The 24,054-nt window shown below is 34.0% G+C and overlaps 1 protein-coding gene across 1 annotated transcript in view; it reads left to right on the top strand.

The window, feature by feature from the left end:
* Positions 1-16,621, top strand: part of LOC100499172 (uncharacterized) — a gene marked incomplete at its 3' end in the record, with an annotated part of 193,488 nt that extends 176,867 nt beyond the window's left edge. The window contains 2 exon segments of the mRNA NM_001191046.1: positions 3,061-3,251; positions 16,408-16,621. Of these exon segments, the coding sequence (NP_001177975.1) occupies positions 3,061-3,251; positions 16,408-16,621 (405 nt within the window).
* Positions 16,622-24,054: the final 7,433 nt, after the last annotated feature.

The raw sequence follows: 24,054 nt of genomic DNA, 5'->3' as shown, positions 1-24,054 counted from the left end.
GGGGGGGGGCTAGTTGTGGCTTGATCTCTGGTCAATATACAAGTGTCATGTCGTCGCCGCTGCTTGCGAAGCAAAGGATCACGTATACCTACGCGCATGCGCTCTCTCATACTCTGCTCATCGTTACATAATTTGCTGGATACATTACAACACATCCTTCGTTTACTTACGTTTTCGCGAATAAATTCGCTCAACGGCCTCATTGGGTCAAAAGCATTCACGCATGCCTTGAAAAAATTTAAATATAATCATAGAGTAGTTTTTAATTCCAATTAGTAGCATTTATACGGCGAATTCTCTTTCAATATTTTTCAAATATTTTTTACTATTAATATCTATAACTTAAACGCGGAAAGTAGCCATAAGCCTTCTCTGCAAATAATATACATGACTGGCTGCACGATTTGCAAAACGTTACGCAAGAAAACTTTTAATCCCTCACTGATGAGTCTAAATAACAGATCCGAGACAAAACGCATTGTAATTTTTAGCCGGAAGAAATTTGTAGAATAACTGGCGTTCAAAGACAATCTTACGGTCAACTTCCGGTTCACTTCCTGTTTACTTCCGGTCAACTTACTGTTAACTTCCGATTCACCCCAACCCTTAGAAGGGGTAGTTTAGGAGATGGAGTAAAATATCAAAAAGTGTCGCGCCTACGTCACGACGCCTTCTAATATAATAGAGGATTACTATTATTTTGAAATTTTTCTGCTATTTTAAATAATTAAATAGAGAAAAGACATCACTTTTAAAAAATGTTTGATATTAAAATTAAATTCTAATGGCATCGTTTTCAGGGTAGTCCACTAAATATTGATTAAATATAATCATTATATGTTTATAATTATTATAGATTATATTAATATAGGTATATTATATTATATGTATAGATACATACTATAATATAATTGTTTAATTATTTACTTCTTTCTACTATCTGTAAGATAATTTATGTGCAAAATGACAACAAAAATTTTTCAAATCAACATTTTGTTTAAAAAATGTTTATGAAAAAAGAAGAAATGTAAATTTTTTACGGTAGAATAAAGGATTATAAACTTTCGCACATATATACTGCAAAGAAACATAACAAAAATGTGTATATTTATAAAAGAATTGATGTTTTAATCGTCCATAGACATTTTTGCGATCAACATTTTGCTAAAAAAATCTTAAATAAAAGAGAAAATGTAATTTTTTTGCGGTAGGATGAAGCGTATATATTTTTTGCACATATATACCTCAAAGAAGCATGATAAAAATCGTCTATTATATTAAGGAGCATTATTACAGTCAGTTCCCTTTATTTCCCTGTAGTTAAATTTAGACTTTTTTTCTAGTAATTTTTCTTAGTGGTTGAATTAAGAGTTTATCATACTCATGTAAAATGTTAATCACGCAATTGTTACTCTAAAGTTAACATTGACTTTAGAGTAACAATTTTGGACCCGTCTCACAGATCGCCAAAGCGAACAGCGCACCCCCATTGAAACAGCTAATATTAAGCTTAACAACAGATTTCATAAGCACAAATCGCGTACCGATAAATATCTGTAAATAATGCCCTAAAACAAATATGTTTGTTCTCATTAAGACGAAGGTCTGTGTGCATAAGACGGAGGTCCGTGTGTATAAGACGGAGGTCCGTGTTTTTCTCACCAGAAGTCCCTTGCTCGGATTTTGATCTACCCAGTTCGGAGTATGGGAGTCGACTAAACCATTACATCGCTCTCCGGCTTATTTATACCATTTTTGGTGCATGCGCATAGTCTCAGTGCGTATCGAGAAAATTACCTTTGTTGCTCAGCTGACTCGAGTGCTTCGAAATGCAGTGATCGCCATTCAAGTGGAAGATTATTCTTTGATATTCTACACTATATTCAAACTTAATATTCGACCGATTTTGTAAAAACCCTCTAAAACTTGTAAAAATAAAATAATTAAATCTATTTTACAGTACGAATGTTCTTTGAACTTAAATCGTTCAGGTCACCCAAAAAAAATTTCAATTGTATCAACTGTCAATTAGTTTTTAGCAATAAAAGCACTTAAAAAATGTCAGTTCGTCTGGATTTTTTTGTACTTATTTCCCAAAACTTGATGTATTTTATAAATACAAAATTATTGAATTGTATAAAAGGTACATATGATAAAAATATACATTCCTACTATAAAACATTTTCAAGATTTGGTCCAGATGATCCTAACCTGCAAAATTCTCGCCTAACTTTATTATAATTTTCACCTTACTTTTTATAATTTATCAACCTTTAGTTTCATAAAGACCTACTTAATCCTATTCCACACTTTTTTGTATATAAAACTTGCCAAACTATCTTAAAATACCGATTTTATGCAGAAACGCTTGCGCACACACTCACGCCACCTAATCGAGTCCAAATATACTATACATATAAGAATGATAAATCAGTTTTGTGTAAGCTCCATGCTAAAGAATTTGTAACTGCTTTTATCTTTGTATAGCCATACATCTATGAGATTCCGCATTGCTAAAGAGTAAAACTTATTTGGCTTTATATTCGTAGATCTGCTGAGCTCTGACTAGCTTATTTTAGAATTACTAATGTCTGTAGACGCGCTACGCTATATTTTCACCATTTTCATTTTCTGAGATTAGAAATTCGTTTTTCAAAGTAGTATTGAAACATTCTCGAATAACTGTCTCAAATTACGATGCAAAAGGTCAATTTTTCAGGTTAGAAATTCATATATTCATAGAAATCTCGCGGTGTGTTTGGCGCCACAGTCGCGTTTCAGTATTTATCGAAGCACTATTATCCCTGCTCTTTATTTGAGAAAAGAAAGTTCATCTTCTGATTAAATAAATATACTTGTCTCAGCAGGAAGGGGCAGGCAAATTATAATTTTATAAAATATTGCAAACATTAACAATTATAAACGAACGACATACAGGGAACATTGTATTTGATCTTTTCGATATATAATCGCAATCAATCTTTTATAGAGGAATAACGTAGGACAAATTTAAAATATTGCGAAAAACAAAAATTTTACATTCCAATTAATTTTTTTTAGAACTTCAAAACTTGCACGGAACCAATTCAGATACAGAAGATATTGTGGAGGACGATGTAACAAAAAAAACAACTACTGCAGAAAATACTCTAATTACACAGAATAACTCAACAAAAGTAAACAGTGGATCTCCCGAAATAAAAAATAAAACAGAAAGCGGAAATTTATTAGACATTGCAGCCAGTGTAAATGTAAGTCCAATAAGTTAAACAATTTTTTTGCTTATTATTCTCTAATAACATCTTCTATGTGTTAATGGATTATGTTCTACGTATACTTTGAAAAGGCATTTATTTGTCTTCGTTTAATAAGGGACCTAGATATGATTTTAATTACACAGTAAAAAAATATTCTTATTGTGAATTATTAAGAGGCGTGCCTTAGTCGTAAGGAGTTGTCCACATATTACGTAACGTCTATTTTCAGATTTTTGAACCTTATCATTGTTTAATGTGTATATACAACCATATTTATTTATAAAGTGTTGTAATAAAGAGATTAAAAATTAATAGGTAAGTTATATATATATAGTGCATGTGACTTCAAAATTACAAGAAAATAGCATTGTATAAATTATACTATTTCTCCTCCAAAAAGTTATGAAACCCTTAAAGATATTTAGCAGATTCTATTTACCTGCACTGACGAAAATAATTTTTTACCCCAAGAAGAATCAATCTTACTATAGATTCAAGATGAAAATCCGCCTTGTGTGAAATGATTCTTCTCCTTAAGGCATTGTCGCTTATTTTCGCGGATTTTTCTCTTTAGGCTCCGTTTAGCGTCCTTCCTTTCTTTTTCGCAGGCATCTACTATTTTTTGACCTCTTTCAGTTTTATAGTACTTCTTTCTTGCCCGTTTTTCTTGTCTTCTGGTCCGGTGGCACTTGCTACGTACACTCTCAACCTCCTTGTCCCACCAGTATACTGGTGGTCGTCTACAGTTTTGCACTTTTCTTTTTATGGGCGCGTCACAGGCTTGAGTGATATTCTTCATCACCTGTTCAGCCTTACTGTTTGCCGGCATTTGCATTTCCTCCACTGCCAGCAGAAACGTCTCCTTTGATTAGTCATTTGACTGCCCCATTCTACGGCTCATGCGTGAAAATCGCCTGCAATAATTACTGGATTTTTTCCGTTCGATCGGTGCATTAGGCGAGGCATAAAAGCTGGTATTGGGAACTTACACACTTGCCCTGACCCCTCGCGGCGAGCAGTGAAAGTACTACATCCCACAAGTTTGCATTGAGAAGCATACAAATTTGCATCTTATTTGCATTTTTCAATAATAAAATAATTATAATGGAAGTTGGAGAGTTCACACCACGTATAAAGATTTCTAACAGAGATTACTGTGCAGTAACAGGTTGTAGGAGCACAGCAGCCAATAATTTGAGTGTTAGTTTTCATCGCTTCTCGAGGCCGAACGAACGCTTTATAAACAAGCAGAATATCTTTGGCAACTCCGAAAAGATAAATTTGTTTAATGCATGGAAAATTGCTTTAAAATCTCAATTACCACTAGAAGGACAACAGTATGTTCCCTGCATTTCCAAAAGAGTAATTATTTTTACTCAGGTAAGGTAATTTTTTTTTTTTTTTTTTTTTTTTGTAAAGTGAGGTTATCTTCTGCAATATGACTGCTGACTGATAAAAGAGCAGCTATAATGTGCTTACATTTCTCGCCGAGACTAGCTTTACACGTGCAAGAGCAATGAACAATATCGCCACTTGTTGATATTCCACTATTAATTTCGTGAGGATGTTTATCTTTGATAGCAGTAGTCTGCAAGCAGACAGCTTCGAAGCTGATCGTACCACTGTTTTTAGAAACTGCATTTTTCCCACATTTAATGCTAAACTTGGCCTGATAAACCCTTTCATCTTCTATACATTTACGTCGTCCAGGATTAGTACCAGCTTAATCACAAATGTTCTTAATTTTTTGGCATCCGAAAAACTAACTACCATCCATCTAAGCACTGAGTAAAATGTGGGGTGCTTTCGCCATGTTGGTTTACTATATATATATATATATATATATATATATATATATATATATATAAATGAAGATTCGCGATGAAAGTTTTGTCCGCGCAAAGGTAGCAGGTATTGGAAACTCACTCATGGGCGGGACTCATATATATATATATATATATATATATATATATATGTATATATATATATATATATATATATATATATATATATATATATATATATATATATATATATATATATATATATATATATATATATATATATATATATATATGTATATATATATATATATATATATATATATATATATATATATATATATATATATATATATATATATATATATATATATATATATATATATATATATATGGTAAGTCTAACATTATCAACAAGTCACTCTGCCTGTTTAACATCTTTTTAATGTGTTTTCTCACTCGATTGAGTGATTATTCGCAGCGAGAAGGATCCTCTAACCGGCTCGCACGCTAGCGCTAAAAAAAGCCACGGCTTCTCGTGTGTTTTACGAGCCTGGAGGATTTTTTTCGCAAGCTGGCGATAACATAACCTCATCTCAACCACTGAACGACTGCTTACGGCGAAGATACTTATGGCTGTTCCATCAGGAGGACATAACATCAGTGTTCAACATCGCTAAAAAGGAAAAAAGGAAAATCACGTTTCTGTGATCATCAGCTCCAAATTCCACCGAACCGAGGTCTTCTTCAGAAATGTTTTGAGGTTAGAAACATATAGCTCTATCTCTCTCTAAAGAGCGCGAGATCAGTTGTCACCGTCGCTGCGCGTCTAGTACCAATTTTCGCCACCAGAGTCAACACCATCGACTCTGGAAAAACGTTGGTACCTATGACTGATCGGCCATGGTAATTTTGGTGCGTGTCTCAGGAATCTGCTAGAGCGGGAGTTTTGAAAATTGAAAAAGGAAGGAAGGTTTCTGTTTTTTCTCTCGAAAATTTTGATAAGCATTACAAGCTGAAAAAACACATACGTCCTCACATGCCAAAATGGCGCCGGGCCGAAACAAGCCTCCTGACAAGTGTCGCAGTAATTTTACATGTTGCAAACAAAAACCTGCAACAACAGCAGTGTGCGTGATCTGTGATGAGGCATATCACCTTAGCTGCCTTAAGAACAAGAATGAAAACTTTAAATTCATTGGTAATAACCTTATAGTATGCTCTGAACACAGTGATCGGAACATAACCTCAAAAGTTGATGAGGATGTCCTGAGTGAGTCGGCATCACTTTTAATTGCACAGATTAAACTAAAAAAATCAGAAGATGTGAGGAATGACCTTCTGGCAGAAACTAGTAACAAGACTCAAGACCTGCAAGAAACTGATTCCATAGATGAAAGTGATCTTGAACTGCTGAAAACGGAAAACATGCTGTTAAGGAGATTAGTTAGTGAATTAACTGAGAAAAATGACCTCCTAAAAGAAAAATTACAAAACACCAGAAGTAAAACTGACAACAATGTCCTTACATACTCAGATGCCATGAAGTACTCTAGACCAATCCATAAAAAAATTCCTAAAATATCCGTAAGAAAAAACAACAACAGTAATATAGATGTTATGAAGTCAGTTATTGAATGCCTAACAGCTGAAAAAAACATCCAAACAAAGAACATCTACGTAAATAAAAATGAAGAAGTCATTATAAGCTGTCTTAATGAGAATAGTGCGGTATTGGCAGAGACAGTACTAAAGGAAAAACTAGAGGACAAATGTGATGTCATGAAAAATGAACTCAACAACCCGAAAATTAAGATAGTAGGTATAGATAATCACGCAAATATGGACATCAAGGATATTGAAAAGGACATAAACGAAAGGAACTTAAGTTATTTTGAAAAGGGAGGACAAGTCCTACACATGTATAAGAATAATTATAATAGCTTGAGTACGGTTATAATGGAAGTCCCATCTGACATCTACAAGCATATAAGAGAAAATAATAACAAAGTTTTTGTTGGATATCAGCAATGCAAAGCCTATGATTTGGTTAACGTTTGCCCGTGTTTCAAGTGCGGTAGATTTGGACACAGTGCCAGGAAATGCCAAAATGAGTTTCTGTGTTTGAAATGTTCCGGGAAGCATGATACGTGTAATTGTGATAAAGATTATGCTAAGTGCATTAACTGTCATTATAGTAACACAAAATACAAGTCAAAGTTAGACACAAAACATCATACTTATGACTCTAACTTGTGCAGCATCTTGAAAAATAAAATTGACAGATATATTGACTCTATTGATTACCCGATAAAACCTACTCTACCTGAAACTGAATCGATCTATCACAGCATACAATTGGCAAACAGGCGTAAAGTATCCACAGAGGCTAATAATGTCGTAGATAGTGAACAACAGGAAAATGACACTCCACGCAACAAAACAAAGCCAGAAACTGAACACAACAGAAGACCAATCACAAGACGTGATCCACAAATTCCACTGAACCATCTAAAACCGCAATCCTCTGCATTGTCACCAGCCAACAAGAGTGATAAAAACAAGATCAAGAAATAGGTAAAAATGGATATTTTTGATTATTTGGATAGGTTTCAAAATGAATCGATGCAAAAAGAACGGACATGTGGTAATATTGAAAATTTTAACAAAGCTATAAACAATAAGAAGGACTTTATCATGCATGTAAACATTCGTAGTATGAATGCAAATTTTGATAAGCTGAAAATTTTAATAGAAAGTTTAGCTATCAAACCAGCGATTGTGATATGTTCAGAAGCTTTTGATCAAGTTAATTATAATTTCTATCAACTGAATGGTTCAGATTATGAATATAAAACTTATTATAACGAAAGTAGGATAAACAGGAATGATGGAGTCTTTGTTTTTATCAATAGCAATCTAGTCCAAAATACCAAAGTCATTGAAGCAGGGAGAATTAAAATAATAAATACTAGAATAACCTTAAATGATAAAAGCGGTCTTGAAATATCAGCCATGTATAGGTCACATGGGACACCGAAAACAGAATTTATACTAGATCTTAATAAGTACTTAATTTATAAAAAAAATGTAAAGAATCACTTAGTCATAGGTGATTTTAATATTGACCTGCTAGACTGTGATCATTATAGCCAAGATTTTCTATGTAACTTCCTTGATAAGGGATTTATTCAGGGTTTTGTTGGTATTACAAAGCCAGCTATCGGTAGAGCTAAAGGATCATGTATCGACAACATTTTCATTAAATCTCACAACATTAACACAGCCACATACAAGCTTAAGCATGATCTAACGGATCATTACCCGATTATCATAGCTGTAAATAAGCTAAAGACAGTAACTAAAGAACCGTATGTTTTCTTAAACTACAAAAAAATAATAAATAACGTTAATTCAAGAAACTGGGATGAAATTAGTTCGATACCTGATCCAAACTTGCTGTAGAAAAATTGTTAAATGAAATCAAGCAATGCGTAGAATTGTCAAAAACAACAAAAAAGGCTAATAGACAAAATGGTAGAAAAAACTGGATTACCGACGCAATAATAAGATCATGTGAAACCAAAGAATTTTTGTACAATTTGTGGCAACTAGATGTGCAGAATAAACAGCTTAAAATACAGTATAAAACCTACTCTAAAATCTTGGATAAGGTAATTACCGATGCCAAAATGAAATATGAATTGAATCTAGTGCAGAATAATTACAACAACCCAAAAAAAACTATGGGAAATAATAAATACAAAAATCGGTAAAGTTAAAAAATCTAATGATGCCATAAATTATATAAAGGTTAATGATAGGAAAATTACAGACAAAGTCGAAATAGCTCAAAACATGAATACTTTCTTCTGCGAAATTGGGAGAAAATTAAGTGCAAATATCGTGAAACCTGTCAACGCAGAAATTAGGCTACCTGACATGAATCCTATGTCGATTTTCTTAAAGCCAACCAGTATGGCTGAAATAATAAGTATAATCAATACGCTAAAACTGAAAAATGGGGGATTTGATAAGATAAATGCCAAGACTTTAAAATCGCTATGTAATCATATAGCAGGTCCTCTGACTCATATTTTCAATAAGTGTATTGAAAAAGCGGTATGGCCTGGTGCTCTAAAGAGTGCTGAAGTAGTGCCGATTTATAAATCAGGCGAAAAACATAAGATCACGAATTATCGACCTATCTCTCTTATGTCTAATGTTGCAAACATTCTTGAGCGAATTATGTATAATAGAATAAATGATTTTGTAGAAAAGAGTAATATAATTTCTAAGCAACAATTTGGTTTTATGAGAGGGATTGGTACGAAGGATGCTCTGAACTACCTAACCAATGTATTATATAATAATATCGATAAGAGTAAGCCTACGATAATAACCTTTCTTGACCTGGCGAAGGCTTTTGATACTGTTGACCACAGTATACTACTGGCCAAATTATATCGTATTGGAATCAGGGGTCAAGCGTTGGATCTCCTTTCCAGCTATCTAAATGATAGATATCAAGTAGTCAAAATAGACGGTAATGAAAGTGATAGAACTTTAGTTAACACAGGAGTCCCGCAAGGAACGATATCAGGACCGCTACTATTTATTCTGTATATTAATGATGTCTTAAAGGAGATTCCCCCCGAGTCCATAATTTCTTATGCAGATGATACTGCTATTATAGCTACAGGTAAGGACTGGATAGAAGCTCAAGTAAATATGAACAATTTCTTAAGTGTAATTGCCGAGTGGCTGGCAGTAAACAAGTTGTCCTTAAATGTAGGAAAAACAGTGTGCATGACTTTTGGAAGTAATATTGGAAGCGTACCAGCTCAGATAAATGTTAAAATTCTTGATAAAAGTATAACTAGGGTGGTGAACTTTAAATATTTAGGAGTTGTCTTTGATAGTAATCTAAAGTGGGATAACCACATGCAATATATAGTTGGAAAAACTAAATACCTAGTCTATATTTTTTATAAAATCTCTAAATCAATGCCCATAGAGACTCTCAGAATGATTTACTACGCATTTTTTCATAGTATTATAACTTATGGCATCATTGCTTGGGGCGGTGCATATAGGAATAGCCGAGACCAAGTTCAAAAATTACAAAACAAAATTTTAAAAATTATCAATAAAAATAACTTTTTGTTACAAGACAATCCATTAAATATAGGTCAACTGTTTGCTTTCGAAGCTCTTAAACTACACTACTATGATCTCATAGAAAAATTCTTAGCATCAGATAGTGTTACTAGGAATAGAAGTATTATTATACCAAAAACAAATAAGAGAATCAGCAATAAGAACAGCTATATGAAAGCAATTAATGTATATAATGAGCTTCCTAATCGACTAAAAGCATTAAATATAAATAAATACCCTCAAAAGAAAATCATATAAGACTGGATACGATACAACTGTTAGAAAAATAATAAAAGAAAAAAATTGTTTCTATATGCAATACACAAATTTGTTATTAGAAGCTATGCCAAATGTATATATCTTAGTTTTAAGTTTTGTTTATATTTTTCTTTTCCTTTGTAACCAGACTGCGAACAGGTAATTTTATTTACCTCTGCAGGTTTCCAGGTATGAAATACGTACCTTGTAAATTTCTTCTGGTAATAATGTGTGTGTGTGTGTGTGTGTGTGTGTGTGTCTATATATATATATATATGTGGGACGTTTCACGTCAACCGAACCATCAGTGCACCCAAAATTTGGGTTAACCTAACAAGACGTTTGAAGTCTCAAAATGATCGTTTGGTCAAGGGCTTTTGAAAAAGTTCTGGCCTTTTCAAAAATCCAATGTGGCGCATAAAATATGGAGCCTGAAACCCACGTTTTCATAGCACATTCAACAAAAACAATAGTAATAATGTTCTAATTTGTGAAATATCCCACCAAAAAGCATGTACAACTCATGATAGGACATATTATTGAAAATGCTGACGGATTCCAAAATCAAAAATGGCGGAATCAAAATGGTGGACATTATACCTCCACCAAACCCATTTTACCGCAACAAATGATTTTTGATCAGTTTAAAGTATCGATATAGGGGTTTTCAGGGTCACTGAATCTTATTTTAACCTGAATATTTCAAAATTCGAAATGGTGGATCCAAAATGGCGGACATTATACCACCACCAAACCAATTTTACCGCAACAAATGATTTTAGATCAATTTAAAGTATCGATATGGGGGTTTGTGAGGTAAATGGTTATAAATGTATTATCGGAATCAGTATTTGTGCACATGAATCTTATATTTTTCCGGTCTATTAGATTTAGAATTATCTGTCTGCGGTTTTTGCACTTACATTTTTCTATTGTTCTGTGTATATGTATGTGCCTGCGTGGATGAAAAAAATATATAATTTAGTCAAATGAATCAATCTTTAATGACATTTTGTGCACTCTTATCAATTCTGGCTCCTCGTTCGTGGAGTTTTTACTGGTGATAAATGGCTTTCACCGATATCATAAATTACTCTATTCCTAGGTTCATTGGCATTTGAGTAATGCATGACTTTCAACGTTTCATTATTTTCTGGGATAAATCCATGCCCCATTTGTATGTTTGTGACAGGTGGACAGTTTTTAAATCTCTTTGTTAGGAATTGACGAGTTTGTTCGTGATCTTTTTTGGTGTATAAGAAAAATTTTATATTGAATGATCGCCCATTAGCCCATGAATAAAGAGCTTAAACATCTAGAATTGCTTTATTTTTTGCAGCTTGTAAGCTCGTTCTTGTAGCTTCTCTCTTTACTATCGCTCCAACTCCATCGCAACTACCTTTTCTGTGTGCTGTTGCAAAACAGTGCCATCCAGCATCCACGCCAAAATCTCTCTTATGACTCATTAAACTACTCATTTGATAACGATTTTTAAAATGCTGTTTAGCACCATCAGTAGCATATATTACCCTTTTTACTGTGGGACAAACCTTGCGAATTTCAGGTATAAGCTTTTGCTGCATTATGTATACTGCAGTGGCATCATGAGTAGTACAGTCGGACATAGATACTGTACTGAAAGGCTTTAGCTTGCCTTCAGGTTTATAATAAACAACAGCAGGAAAAATCGTACTTTGATCATTATTAAAATGAAATGCCTGTGCAGCATCTTGGGCTGTAAAAGCATAGTTCTCAGCAAAATCCAATTGAGCAGGAACCTCTTCATCTGAAAGATTATTTTTCTTCCCAGAAATAAACTTTGATTGTTCCTTAGTGATGAAGTGATGAGGTATCAACTTTTCTAGGCTAGAACATAAAGTTTCAATAAATTCTTGCGATGTTAGGCATTGTTTTATCAAAGTGTATCTATCGGTTGATTGCCACGTGCTGAAGATGACTTGATCAATATTGTGCTCATCCATAATGTTCTCAACGTAATTAGAAAACTTTTGAATGTCCGGACAAAATTTGCATTCATTCAAATAACAACTTGGTTTGGGATCCTCACATAGAACGAAATTCTAACAATCTTTATAATTCTTCAGAATATTGTTTGAGATTTTTTCTATATTTACTGCGTCAATCATCGCCTTGAAATTTTGGTGTATCGTACATACACATACATTGTGTGTACCAGAGGATCCTGCAAAGACACAACATTTTGGTCTCAGTTCCGCAAACTTGGTAAGACCAATCGGATGTTCAGGAAACTGTTCTTTAAATTGATTATGAAGGTTCTTAATATCAGTAAGTAATAATCTTTTCTGCACTTTTATTTTTTCACCATATAAATACTGACAGTATCTTTTTTATTTGGCATAATTCTGCTGTTAAGATCATTTTCGTAAAAATCTTCAACTTTCTGAGTAGTTTCTGCAGGTAATGTTTTTCCACGTTTTGCAACAGGAGAAGCCAAAACTCCATCTGATTCTCTTAACTGTTTTGCTTTACGAGCCATTCTGTGAGACACACCAAATTGGTTCATAATTTTACGTATTGCCCAGTGTTCGGGCAAAATAGTAAGAATACTGACACGTAATGGATGGTTCTCCGGCAGGGATTGGAATTTGTTTTTAAGTCCAGTTAAAATATCTGTAAGATCATCTTGCATAGGTGCATCCGTGTTTGAAACCAAAGGTGAGTCAGTCTCTGATTCAGAATCAACACTCATACTGACGTTTGGAGATGACAAATCATGTAGTTTGTAAAAGGATTTTCTACATGTATCACAAATCAGTGAAGGTGTTGGATAATCAGGATAGACATCTTGAAATTCTTTGGACATCTTCCTAAGAGATTTGCTGTGTCCTGTATTAATATCGAATGGATTAACGCATCTATCGATACGATATTTTTTCGCAGGAGAAGACATTGTTGTAGGATATGAGAAAGCACAACCAAAACAAAAAAAATGTTAGAAATAACAAAATTACGGCTAGTACAGTTGAACAAGGAGTTGCCGATAAAGTAAGACTTACTCAACAACTGCCTTAAAAAGGATGTTGAAGAAGAAGTCGCCAATGTATCTATTAATGTACCTATTAACTATCCTAAAAAGGACTGTTGGAGAAAAAGTCGCCTATGAATAAAGCCGCTGATGGACTTGCTCACCAACTATCTTGAAAAAGACTGTTGGAGAAAAAGTGCACGAGTGCCCAACCATCATCCGAGTCTGAAAAAGCCGATTCGCCCCTTGTTGTGTACCGTACTGTTTATACTCAGTGCATCGATAACGCTTTTTTTAGCCTGCATGAAAAAGCAGAGTTGTCCAGTATATCATGGTAGAATTTCGTTGTCAATCACATACACACACGAAAATACAAATATCTGAGGCGAAAGCGTTTTTACCCTAGGGACGAAAGTACTTACTTATTAACAATTACTTAAAACCTTATAAATTAACAATTTTTCACATCAGTCTCCTGATGAGGGCGGCATTGTCCGTCGAAACGTTGAGAAAAGAAGAGGAAATGTTATAAAAAAAGTTTTTTCTCCTTTTGACCATACCACCTGCCTCGGGAAGATTGATACAGCCAAATCAATATTTTAAATGCAAAAGCTTTAGATATTCTCTATACGCAACTTTTACCATGACAAATATTTGTTTGAAGTGCTTACTTTCGCCCCTAGGGAAAGAACACTTTCGCCTCAGATATATGTATATATGTATGTATAATCTCATACAACGGGTCTTCTGCAGACACAATTATATATGAAACGGTACTTATGCAGACTTTTATGGACTTATGCGGACTGGCACATAACTCTTCGGGAATGTCCGAACTTGGAACGTGACTTGTGTGGACAGAGAGAGATATTTGCTTTAGCACAATAGGTGTTGTACAGAGACTTTTATACATACACCGTGACTTATCCGGACGCACGAAGCGGTGTATATATATATATATATATATATATATATATATATATATATATATGTGTGTGTGTGGGTATGTTTATACGTATATACACATAAAAACACTAAATAGTAGATTACGGGCCTAGGGACGAAAAAAAGGGACAGTCTATATCCCGCGTAAATTGCCGCCCGAGCCGAAGGCGAGGGTGGCAAACACGAGATATGCGCTGTCCAATTTTCCTCCCTTGGTGTGTATACTATTTTTCTGCACACCAGAACCGAAAATGAAAATTTCTCTCCAGGCGCCCAGGGAGAAAATTGCACTTTCGGTGCAGGTGTGGAGAAAAAGGCCTTTCGCCTCAGGCTTGAAAAACTCTACTTTCGCTCCACTTTTTCGTAGACGAAAATCGCGTTTTCGATGCACGTGATATGAAAAGTGTTTTTATCCTTTTTTATCTCCGCAAATGAACTTTATTCCCACGAATTTGCTTTATTTTTACTAAATCTGAAAATGTAAGTGGCATGGCAAGTTACGTAGTAAGCATCTTGAGAGTTGTTTGTAATGATTTTTTGTTAGTCGTATTATAAATAAAATAACATGATTGTAAACTTGACTTGTTTTAATTTAATTGATCTCAGTTGTTTTTTAATCTGTAATTTCATAGTAAAAATAATTATTATCATTTATGATGATACGCAAAATCTCAAACGCGCCTAACCTTTTTGCTTTGGTTAAGTTTTTTTAAAGAGATTTCATGTCTTTTTGAAAGAACTTATTGAAGTATGTACCTTAAATTTGTTCTAAGAATAAAATATATGATGATGGGGTTCGGGTAGTGCACACTGAAATTTTTATTACGGGAATATCGATATCTCTCGTGTATGGTATCCAGGTGCATCAGGTCGCCGCTGACAGGGTCTTGTTGATACGCTCCATAGCTTTTGATGTCTAAAATCAGTTTTTACACTTAGACAATGAAAGCTATGGAACGCACTACCTCGATCGCGTCATATTCAACCGCATATACCTGGACGGTAAACAACTGTTTTGTACATTTTTGCACCAAGAAGTACAGTGCGCAATGACTCCGTTATCGGTCACCCTAGACCGCATTCATGGCCGATATTGACACGTGGATAAAAAAATCTACAGCGCGCAATATATATCGACAGCCTCGTCATCGAAGACGTTTGGCACCTAGACATCGAGCTTGACCGGCTATCGCGAAACGATATTCGCATGTATGCACAAAAAGTCACGAAATCAACTTTCTGGGCCCCGTCAGCAGTAACCCTGAATACTCAGAATATTTGTGCAGCGACAGTGCGGCAGCTGTTTGAAAACATAACCTTAAATTCAAGCAGACAATGTAAACACATTTACTCTGCGCAACTTATAGAAATATGTGGGAAAGCGATACCCAACTGTATCAGTTATAGAAATCTGATGAAGCGATACCCAACTGTATTACACATAATAGCTTGTGCGGCCAACTTCACGGTCCTGCCACTTTTAGGCTAGAAATCCAACTTCATGGTCCTACCACACTGGAGAAAAAAGTAGAGATAGTGTAGAAATAAATAGTGTCACGGGCGCCGCGGCTTCATCTGCTTCTCAAACTCGCCTTCGTGGCGCTACCACGCTACTTGATTTCCTCGGGTGATTACTACCCTTGCTTTGCTCGGGCAGTAAACTCACTCGCAAGAATAATCTACGACTTTACTTCCTTGTTGCATAGTGTACTATTATTTTTTTCTTCTAAACGTAGCGACATTTAACTTACATTTCACATGTAGGTTCTAAAAATAAAGATGCCGGCGAATCAGAATCATTTCAGAGTGCTCATAGTATAAGAATTATTTTCTAAAAGTGCTTTCTGATTTAGAATGTTTTTTTCCATAGGCGTTGAAATATTTTGGTTTCTCAGGTGAATCAGAATGTAAACCTTGATAGAAATAATCAACAATTCTAAACTTACTAGAAATGTTATATAACAATACAAAATAATAATTATGCTTGTTATTATTTTAGAAAAACGTAGAACATCAGCCAGATGATTGTTTTATCGATGATAATATAGAAAAAGAAAGCATAGATGCTAACATTTCAAGTGAGACAATATCAACCTCGTCGAAACACCAATACAATGATGTGACTTCTCAAAGGACTAATGGTGGGATGGGCACAAAAAATCTTGAATTGGATACCCGAAAAAATGATTCACAAAAATGTTCAGATGGTAAGATTGTCTTTTAATCTCTTCTTGGCTGAAAATCCTTATTTGATATTTTTGAACAAAGTCCCATATGAGAAATCATAGAAGAATTTATATTATTATCATAAGTATTTATATCATGATCCTATAGTTTAATATACAATATATACTGGTCACTGCAATTGAAGCATAATTTTGGCTTTACGTAACTCATCGATGATGGGTTTCTCAATTCTGAATACATGAGCACCTGTAAAAGATCTATTTTATAATTCAGGTGCCAATAAAAGCAGACCACGAAAATATCTTTATTTACGCATTAAGACTGTGGCTTTTTGAAGTATCTCTCACTCTCATAATCCATATGAAAATTTCCTAAAAACTTTGAGGCTTTATGATTTACATATAAATGTTAAATGCAAAAGTATTTTTAGAGAAAATGGGTTTTCTTCTATCTGATGATATCCCTCGGTTGTAATCAAAATATTGATTTAGCTGTATTGGTCTTTCTGAGGCAGGTGCTCCGCGCTATATAAACACGACGAAAATCTCGACTCGCGCGAATTAGAATCGAACAGCTGAGAGAGACACACTGGTCACCTACGTAATTCTATGAGTAATTCTCCATAATTGTAAGTTTTTGTTACACTGTACGTACATTATGTATTAACAATTTTTCACATCAGTTTTTTCTCCTTTTCACTACACCACCTGCCTTGGGAAGACCGATACAGCCAAATCAATATTTAAATGCCAAAGCAGATATTCTCAAAACGCAACTTTTACCATGATAAATATTTGTTGGAAACGCTCTAATGGTAAGTGCGAAGCGCGAGCATCGGTGGGCATGGCGAGCGTTAGCAGTCGTGCCTTACACACAAAACGCTTTCGCGGCATGCTAATTCTTATTTATATACTTTTTTGGTTTTATCACCGTAACCTGAAAGTTGTTTTATAAATAGTTCTGATTTCAGCTTTCTATTCAGGAATGCAGTTTTGGTATCCATCTGTATAATCATTACATATTATCTATAATCATTATAGAAAATTAGAGCTAAAACATTTATATATTAAAATATTCCTAAAATTGAGGATTGTACAATTTTTTAGCTCAATTTAAACAATGGATTCTTTTTCGTCACCTCAAAAACTATGAATTAATGTTTTGTATTGACTAAAAAAAATTTTTCTAAATAAGAGAACAGAAAATGTAAATTTTTATGCAAATTTCTTTTTTTTGTTTAAATAGGGTGCTGGTGAAACGCGATTAATTTTTCCTTAACCCATTAACGCCCAAAGTGACCATCTTTTGACAATACTTTCAGTCGTGTACAGCATCTACTTCAAATTGTTCAAATAATAGTTGAGTAGTCATTACTAACGTAAAATTTCATGTACTTTCTGAATCCGGTATCAAAATTGTCAAAAATATTGTTATTAAAAAGTTATAAACAATTTTTTGAAAAAAAACATGAATTTTTGAGATAAAAAATTCGTTTAACCAAAATTTTCGAACGTAAAGAGGGCTCACTCGTGTGTCTAACGCATGTAGATTTGGTCAATGACAAGTTAACTTTATTGTAAAATAGTTCCATATCCAAATTAAACATGGCGGCCATCGAAACAACCCCTTTTCCACCAAAATTTTCCAAAAAGGTTGGTGTTTTTTTTTTCTCGGTTAGGATCGACTTAACGAAAATAAGTTATGAAACAAAAAGTGCTTAGAATTGATCAAAGAACACGTGTGAATTTTTTCAGAATTTTTTGAGCGATTTTTATATTTTTGGATATCGCCATTTTTTGAAAAATCCAAAAGTCGCTCAATAAATTCTGAAAAAATGCACACGTGTTCTTTGATCAATTCTAAGCACTTTTTGTTTCATAACTTATTTTTGTAAAGTTAGTCTTTATTGAATTAAAAATTGGTGAACGTTCTTAGCCGCTGCTGAATGTAACGTTGCCCGGGTTTCACCACGTGAAGGTGAACGTTCATTGAAAACCCTCGTTTTTTTTTTTTTTTTTTTTTTGTTTTTTTTTATGTTGTTTTTTTGTTAATTTTTTTATTTATTTCTAATTTAGATTTTTTATTTGGAGTAAAAGAAGTAACTTTATACTCAAAGATGATAACTACTACTAGTGTTTTTTTTTAAAAGATGGCTCACAATAATATTTTTCATTGCATTTTTCACAACATTTAGAACTTCTTACTTTACATTCCGAGCAATATGATCGTTTAGTTCCTTTTGCAAGCTCATGCTTTATCAATAAAGCCCTTTGCAAGTAATGCTTGCTTATTTCTATGGCAAATTCTTTTATTCCACATTTTTCATTATGTCGAACAGTATTTCTCAGAATGAGTGCATTAGTAATAGATGCTTGAATTATTCGCATCAAAATACACCACGTCCATTTTTTGGATCGGACATTTCGTAAAATGTTATTACAGTATTGATCGTGGATGTCAACTCCGCCCATAAATTGGTTATACATTTTAAAAGCATTCGGAAATGGTATTTCTATTTTCTGTTTATCAGTTTTACTGTATCTTTTTACAGTACCATGGGGCTGGATACCTGCTGCAGTGGACAGAATTGAAACAGGCTTAGAATCTTGTACAGTAATAAAATTTAGACCACTAGTCTCGTCATGTTGTACAGCAAAAGTCCCTTTAGGAGCTTTTTTGACCAAGACATTTTTTACATTCACCCGATTTTCTCTAACTGTCCCTGTAGCTTGAATACCAATTTTCTTTAGATGAACCAGTAAATCTGGACTACTAAAAAGATTATCGAAATAAACATGATTCAGTCCCAATTTACGGGGAGATAATGATTTCAACATATTTTCCAGCATTCGAATAACTACTCTACTGCCTAAAGCACAATTTGTTAAAATATCATTTGTTTCATGTTTTCCGCAGTAGATGTCAAAATGAAAGAGGTAACCAAAAGCGCTACATAGAGCCCAAAGCTTGATACCAAATCGAGTTGGTTTTCCTCTAATAAATTGTTTCAGAGTACATCTACCAAAATACTTTACCATCATTTCATCGATAGAAAATGCTGTGCAAAAATAGCCGAACTTCTTTATGTTTTTGTTAAATATATCTGTAATTGCTCGAACACGCCAAACTTTGTCCAATTCATTTTTGTCCTTCAACTGCGAACATTTCAAAAAATGTTTTATTTGCTCAAATCGATTTCTACTCATGGAGTTGCTAACTACATCACTTTTTAAAAATGGATCAGTTGACCAATAGTCTCGTTGAGATGGTCTCTTATTATAGGTTGAGAAAATGATAATACCTACAAAAGTATTCAAATCTACTAGAGACAACTCATGTCCATTCTCTTTTGTAGCGTCTATAAGATAGTTTTTTAATTCTAGAGAAAAAAAGAACTCAAAAATCTCCACTGGAGAACTACTTAAAATTGTTTTCTTGTCTATTTCGGAAAAGTAAATCTCATTCTTAAGAGAATGATTGTACACCTTTTCTCCTTTTTTCCAAACATACTCATGATCTTTTTCCAATTTTTTTTGAGTATTATCATATTCATCAAATACTTTACTGTAAGAAACACAAGGGGATGGAACAGACAAGTTATTTACATTTTCATCAAGTTCATCTTCATCATTTGATCCATCATTATCAGACTCCCCTGAATCCTCACCAGGAATGAATACATATTCATCAGAATTTTCTTTTTCAATAATTTCAAATCGACTTTCTTGATTTCTCGACATTTTGAAATCGTAAGCCGATTTATGTATACCAAAAACGTAATTGTGTATTTCAGTTTATACTTGTGATGAATCACGAGTATAAAATTTAAAATATTACAAATGTAATCAGAAGTAGGACATATCATTGGACATCATATTTAATGTTTATTTTCTAATTGAAAAGTTAACATCTAGCCCACTTTATTACACCGGCATAAAAAATATATATATATCTGATCCCGTCACATGACACATGTATTCCTATATATTTTGGCTCGCTAAATACGAATCCGGTACGAGAATCGGGCAAGTTGCGAGCGAGCGGGCCGTCGGGCCACGGCGCGGTGACCAATGAGAGCGAGTGCGGCGCGGCGGCTAGAGAGAGAGCAGAGTGGTGGCCGCGAGCCGCGAGCGCTCGAGCCGACACTCGCCTGTATCAACTGCTCCCGAATAGACGTGTTCTCGACTTCAACTTCGCCCTGGTGCTTCAGCTCAACATCGCATTCGATAGGATTTTAAGGTCAGTGAATCGTTTCCCTTTTCTCCGGTCCAATCCGTCCCGCGGGTGAACGGCAGTTCCACGTTTCGGTCTCGCGAACGGTTTGGTTATCTCGCGTGTGCACTAGTTACCTTCATATCGCTGTCTTTCTCTCTATCTTGTGTTTCGTCCCGAAGAAAGGACTATCTTGTCTATTGTACGGGTTATTTCATCGCGTAGTGATTAAATCGTAGAGTTAAGGATTCAGTCAAAAGCGTAGCATAATACTTGGCACCGACACCTGGACGCACGAGGCGTAAGGTGGTCGGGTAATCTTAGGATAGGTCATCCGGCGTTTGCGGAATTTGCGTTTAACATAAGTGTGTGAGTGAGTGTGAGTGAGTGTGAGACGAAACGCTTAATCGAGTGTATTATCTGGTTGTTCCTTGAGCCTTGAGGCGTGCTAGTCACGCGGGGTATCTTTCATTACGGATATCTGCTTGTCAAAGTTGTCTATGTTCACGGGTTATCTCAATAATTTGTGCGAATCTTAGTTGGAAATTGTAAGAGTTTAATTAAAATATAAAGTGTCCTCTGATAACCCACGTGTTTCAATTCTCCCGAACCGCCCTCTCTTTACCGTTCTCGGGGCTGCAACTAGCCGAGCACAAACATCCCGCAAAACCTCGCACCGGGAAACAAAGAGTCGCGAGTCTCTGACGCTCGCGGGGAGCGTCAGGCGCCACCGGGTTACTTTCCAAGCCCCAAGCGAGGAATCGCATAGTAACTTAGGTAGCAAAAAAAGCCCAAGTTACGAATGATATTGGATATTGCTTCCTCCTAGAGGAAGCTTTGTAATAGTAAAATATTCAGTTTAGCTAAAACTTCGTAAAAACAAATTTGGAGGTGTTTAGAGTTCGAATCATGGGTTTTTAGAAAAGTCCGTGCGGATGTGTGTGTGTGCGTATACCATTATGATTATAGAACCGCGCAACCTATCGTAATAAAATTTGACATGCATATATGTTTTAGGATTCTGAATTCGGGAAAAACAATTTTTTATGATTCTGACCATTTTATGGCCATATTATAGCTATTTTTCAATTTTTGAAAAAATATTTTTGCCTTTTTTATAATATGATTCATACAATGTATTCAGGAATAGTGTATCTTAAAGAGCATAAAATTGCCTACTTTTTTCCGCAAGATTTTCCAGATTGACTGTTTCGTTCAATTTTTATGATAAAAAAGGTGATTTAAAAAAATTGTAATATCTTCAAAACTAAATTGTCAATCGTTTCAAAAATTAAAAATATTATGACAATAAAAAACGATAATATCTATGTGCTGTAAAAATTTTAAACCATTTTGATGACTAGTTTTCGAGCTAAAAATTGAAAACTAAAAAAAAGGGTTTTTTATGTCGTACGATTACGAGAGTAAAAATGCTTTAATGAGGTTGAAATTTTGGGAAAATATCGATCTTTTAATCACTTTGGCCAGGTTCTTTTTGCAGCTTATAAAACCGTTTAGTTTAAATTATATTAGGATTCAAATTCTTTGTCTCTCACCCTGTATACCCTGTATAACTGAAAATTACTATTTTTGTTAAACCTCGCTAACTAAAGTTCAAAATGTTTTAAGAAAATTCATGATTTCATGAGTTATGAGAACCCTATGTTATTCAAAATATTAAGGTTTAAATTTTTTTATGAAAATTATGTGTTTTGATATTGTGACGGGTGCTCTTTCAGTAAAATAATTAAGATTAAAAGTATTTTAAAAATCATTAATATACTGCATATTTGAACAATATTTTATCTATTTAAACTACATTTTGTTGGAGGAATTAGCAGCGGTTTTTTAAAAATTTGATTAAATGTTTATCAAAGTGGAAATACATAGCTTTTTTATGTGCAAACAGCACTCTCAAGGTTTATGCCTAAAGTCATTATTTATTGAGATAAATAATAAAGATAATTTCGCTGTATTGGATCGGCTCTCTACGGCACGCGCTTATGTTTCCGTTTAATGTGGAGTCCAGACTCCAGTGCCTGCTCCCGAGCAACAGCAACGTTGACTCGTCGACTGCATCCACGAGCTCAAGAGGGGACATGGAGTAATATATCCATCTGTGTGTGAGTGTGTGTCTGTGTATACACACACACACACACAATTGTTCTTATCGCATCAATATCATTCATTTAATTTAATGCCGTACTAGATAGTACTTGCAATCAGTAAGTTGTATTGGTAAATACGATAGGTAAGTGACCTAACCTTTCTTCAATTCTACTTCCGCAGAACTGTGATTTTTGCAGTCATTATAACAAGCAGCTACCAGAAAGTTGTTTTTTTACATTAAATTTTTGTAATAGTATTAATAATATTTTCAAGAAACTTTGCTTTTACAATGCCTAGGTATACTGGCTTCGGGGTCCTAAAAATATACCTATTTGTGTTAAGAAAGTAGTAGAAAATTCCAATTGGCATGTTGGAAAAGCAAATGTCGTAATTCTTAAGAAGTGTTATGATTACTCCAAACGATAAATTACTTCACAAGGTAAAATCAGATAATATATGCATTTTTAATCGATATTTCTGTTTAAATTTTATTAATTTTCAAATTTTCACAGCGTTTTTAGGAGAGCATATTTGTTATGAGTCGTGAGTCGTATTTTATATTGAGAAAGCACGTACTTTGCAGATACACAATAAACTTTCTTTCTTCGTGCGTACTCATGTAAGAAAAGCTCATGGATTTATTGTTTATTTTTAAAACCAAAAATCATTGGGTCAACTTTATTTCAAGTATTAACGGTAAGTTTTAAAAATTTTCAAATTTTTCTTAAAAAAGTGTTATTTCGATTTTATTTATTTTTTACTTCTTTATTATATTCAAATCTAGCGCAGTGTAAAATACCCTTAACTTACTGTTTAACACTTGAATCTGTTTTATCGATGATTATGTACTGATAAAGCAAGCATTCGATTTAGTCAAGATTTCAAAGTATTCTTTCTTGCATGCCTTACATTCCAAAAATACGTGAGAAAATGAGCGAAATACATTTTTAAATTTTGAATTAAAATAAGTTAATTAATTGATCTATCCGATCTTTAATAGCAAGTCCATACGTCATTTAGTAATTGTTAATATGCTACGAATATCTTTCGATAGTTTATTTAGACGATTTCTAGGAAACTAAAGCTTGTTTTGTTCTTCTTATTATTTATTTAACCAGACAAAATTTACAGAGTATTA

Source organism: Nasonia vitripennis (assembly GCF_009193385.2).
Source record: "Nasonia vitripennis strain AsymCx chromosome 1 unlocalized genomic scaffold, Nvit_psr_1.1 chr1_random0002, whole genome shotgun sequence".
Classification (NCBI taxonomy): domain Eukaryota; kingdom Metazoa; phylum Arthropoda; class Insecta; order Hymenoptera; family Pteromalidae; genus Nasonia; species Nasonia vitripennis.
The sequence above is the reverse complement of the archived record's forward strand: the minus strand, read 5'-3'. Positions and strand labels throughout refer to the sequence as shown.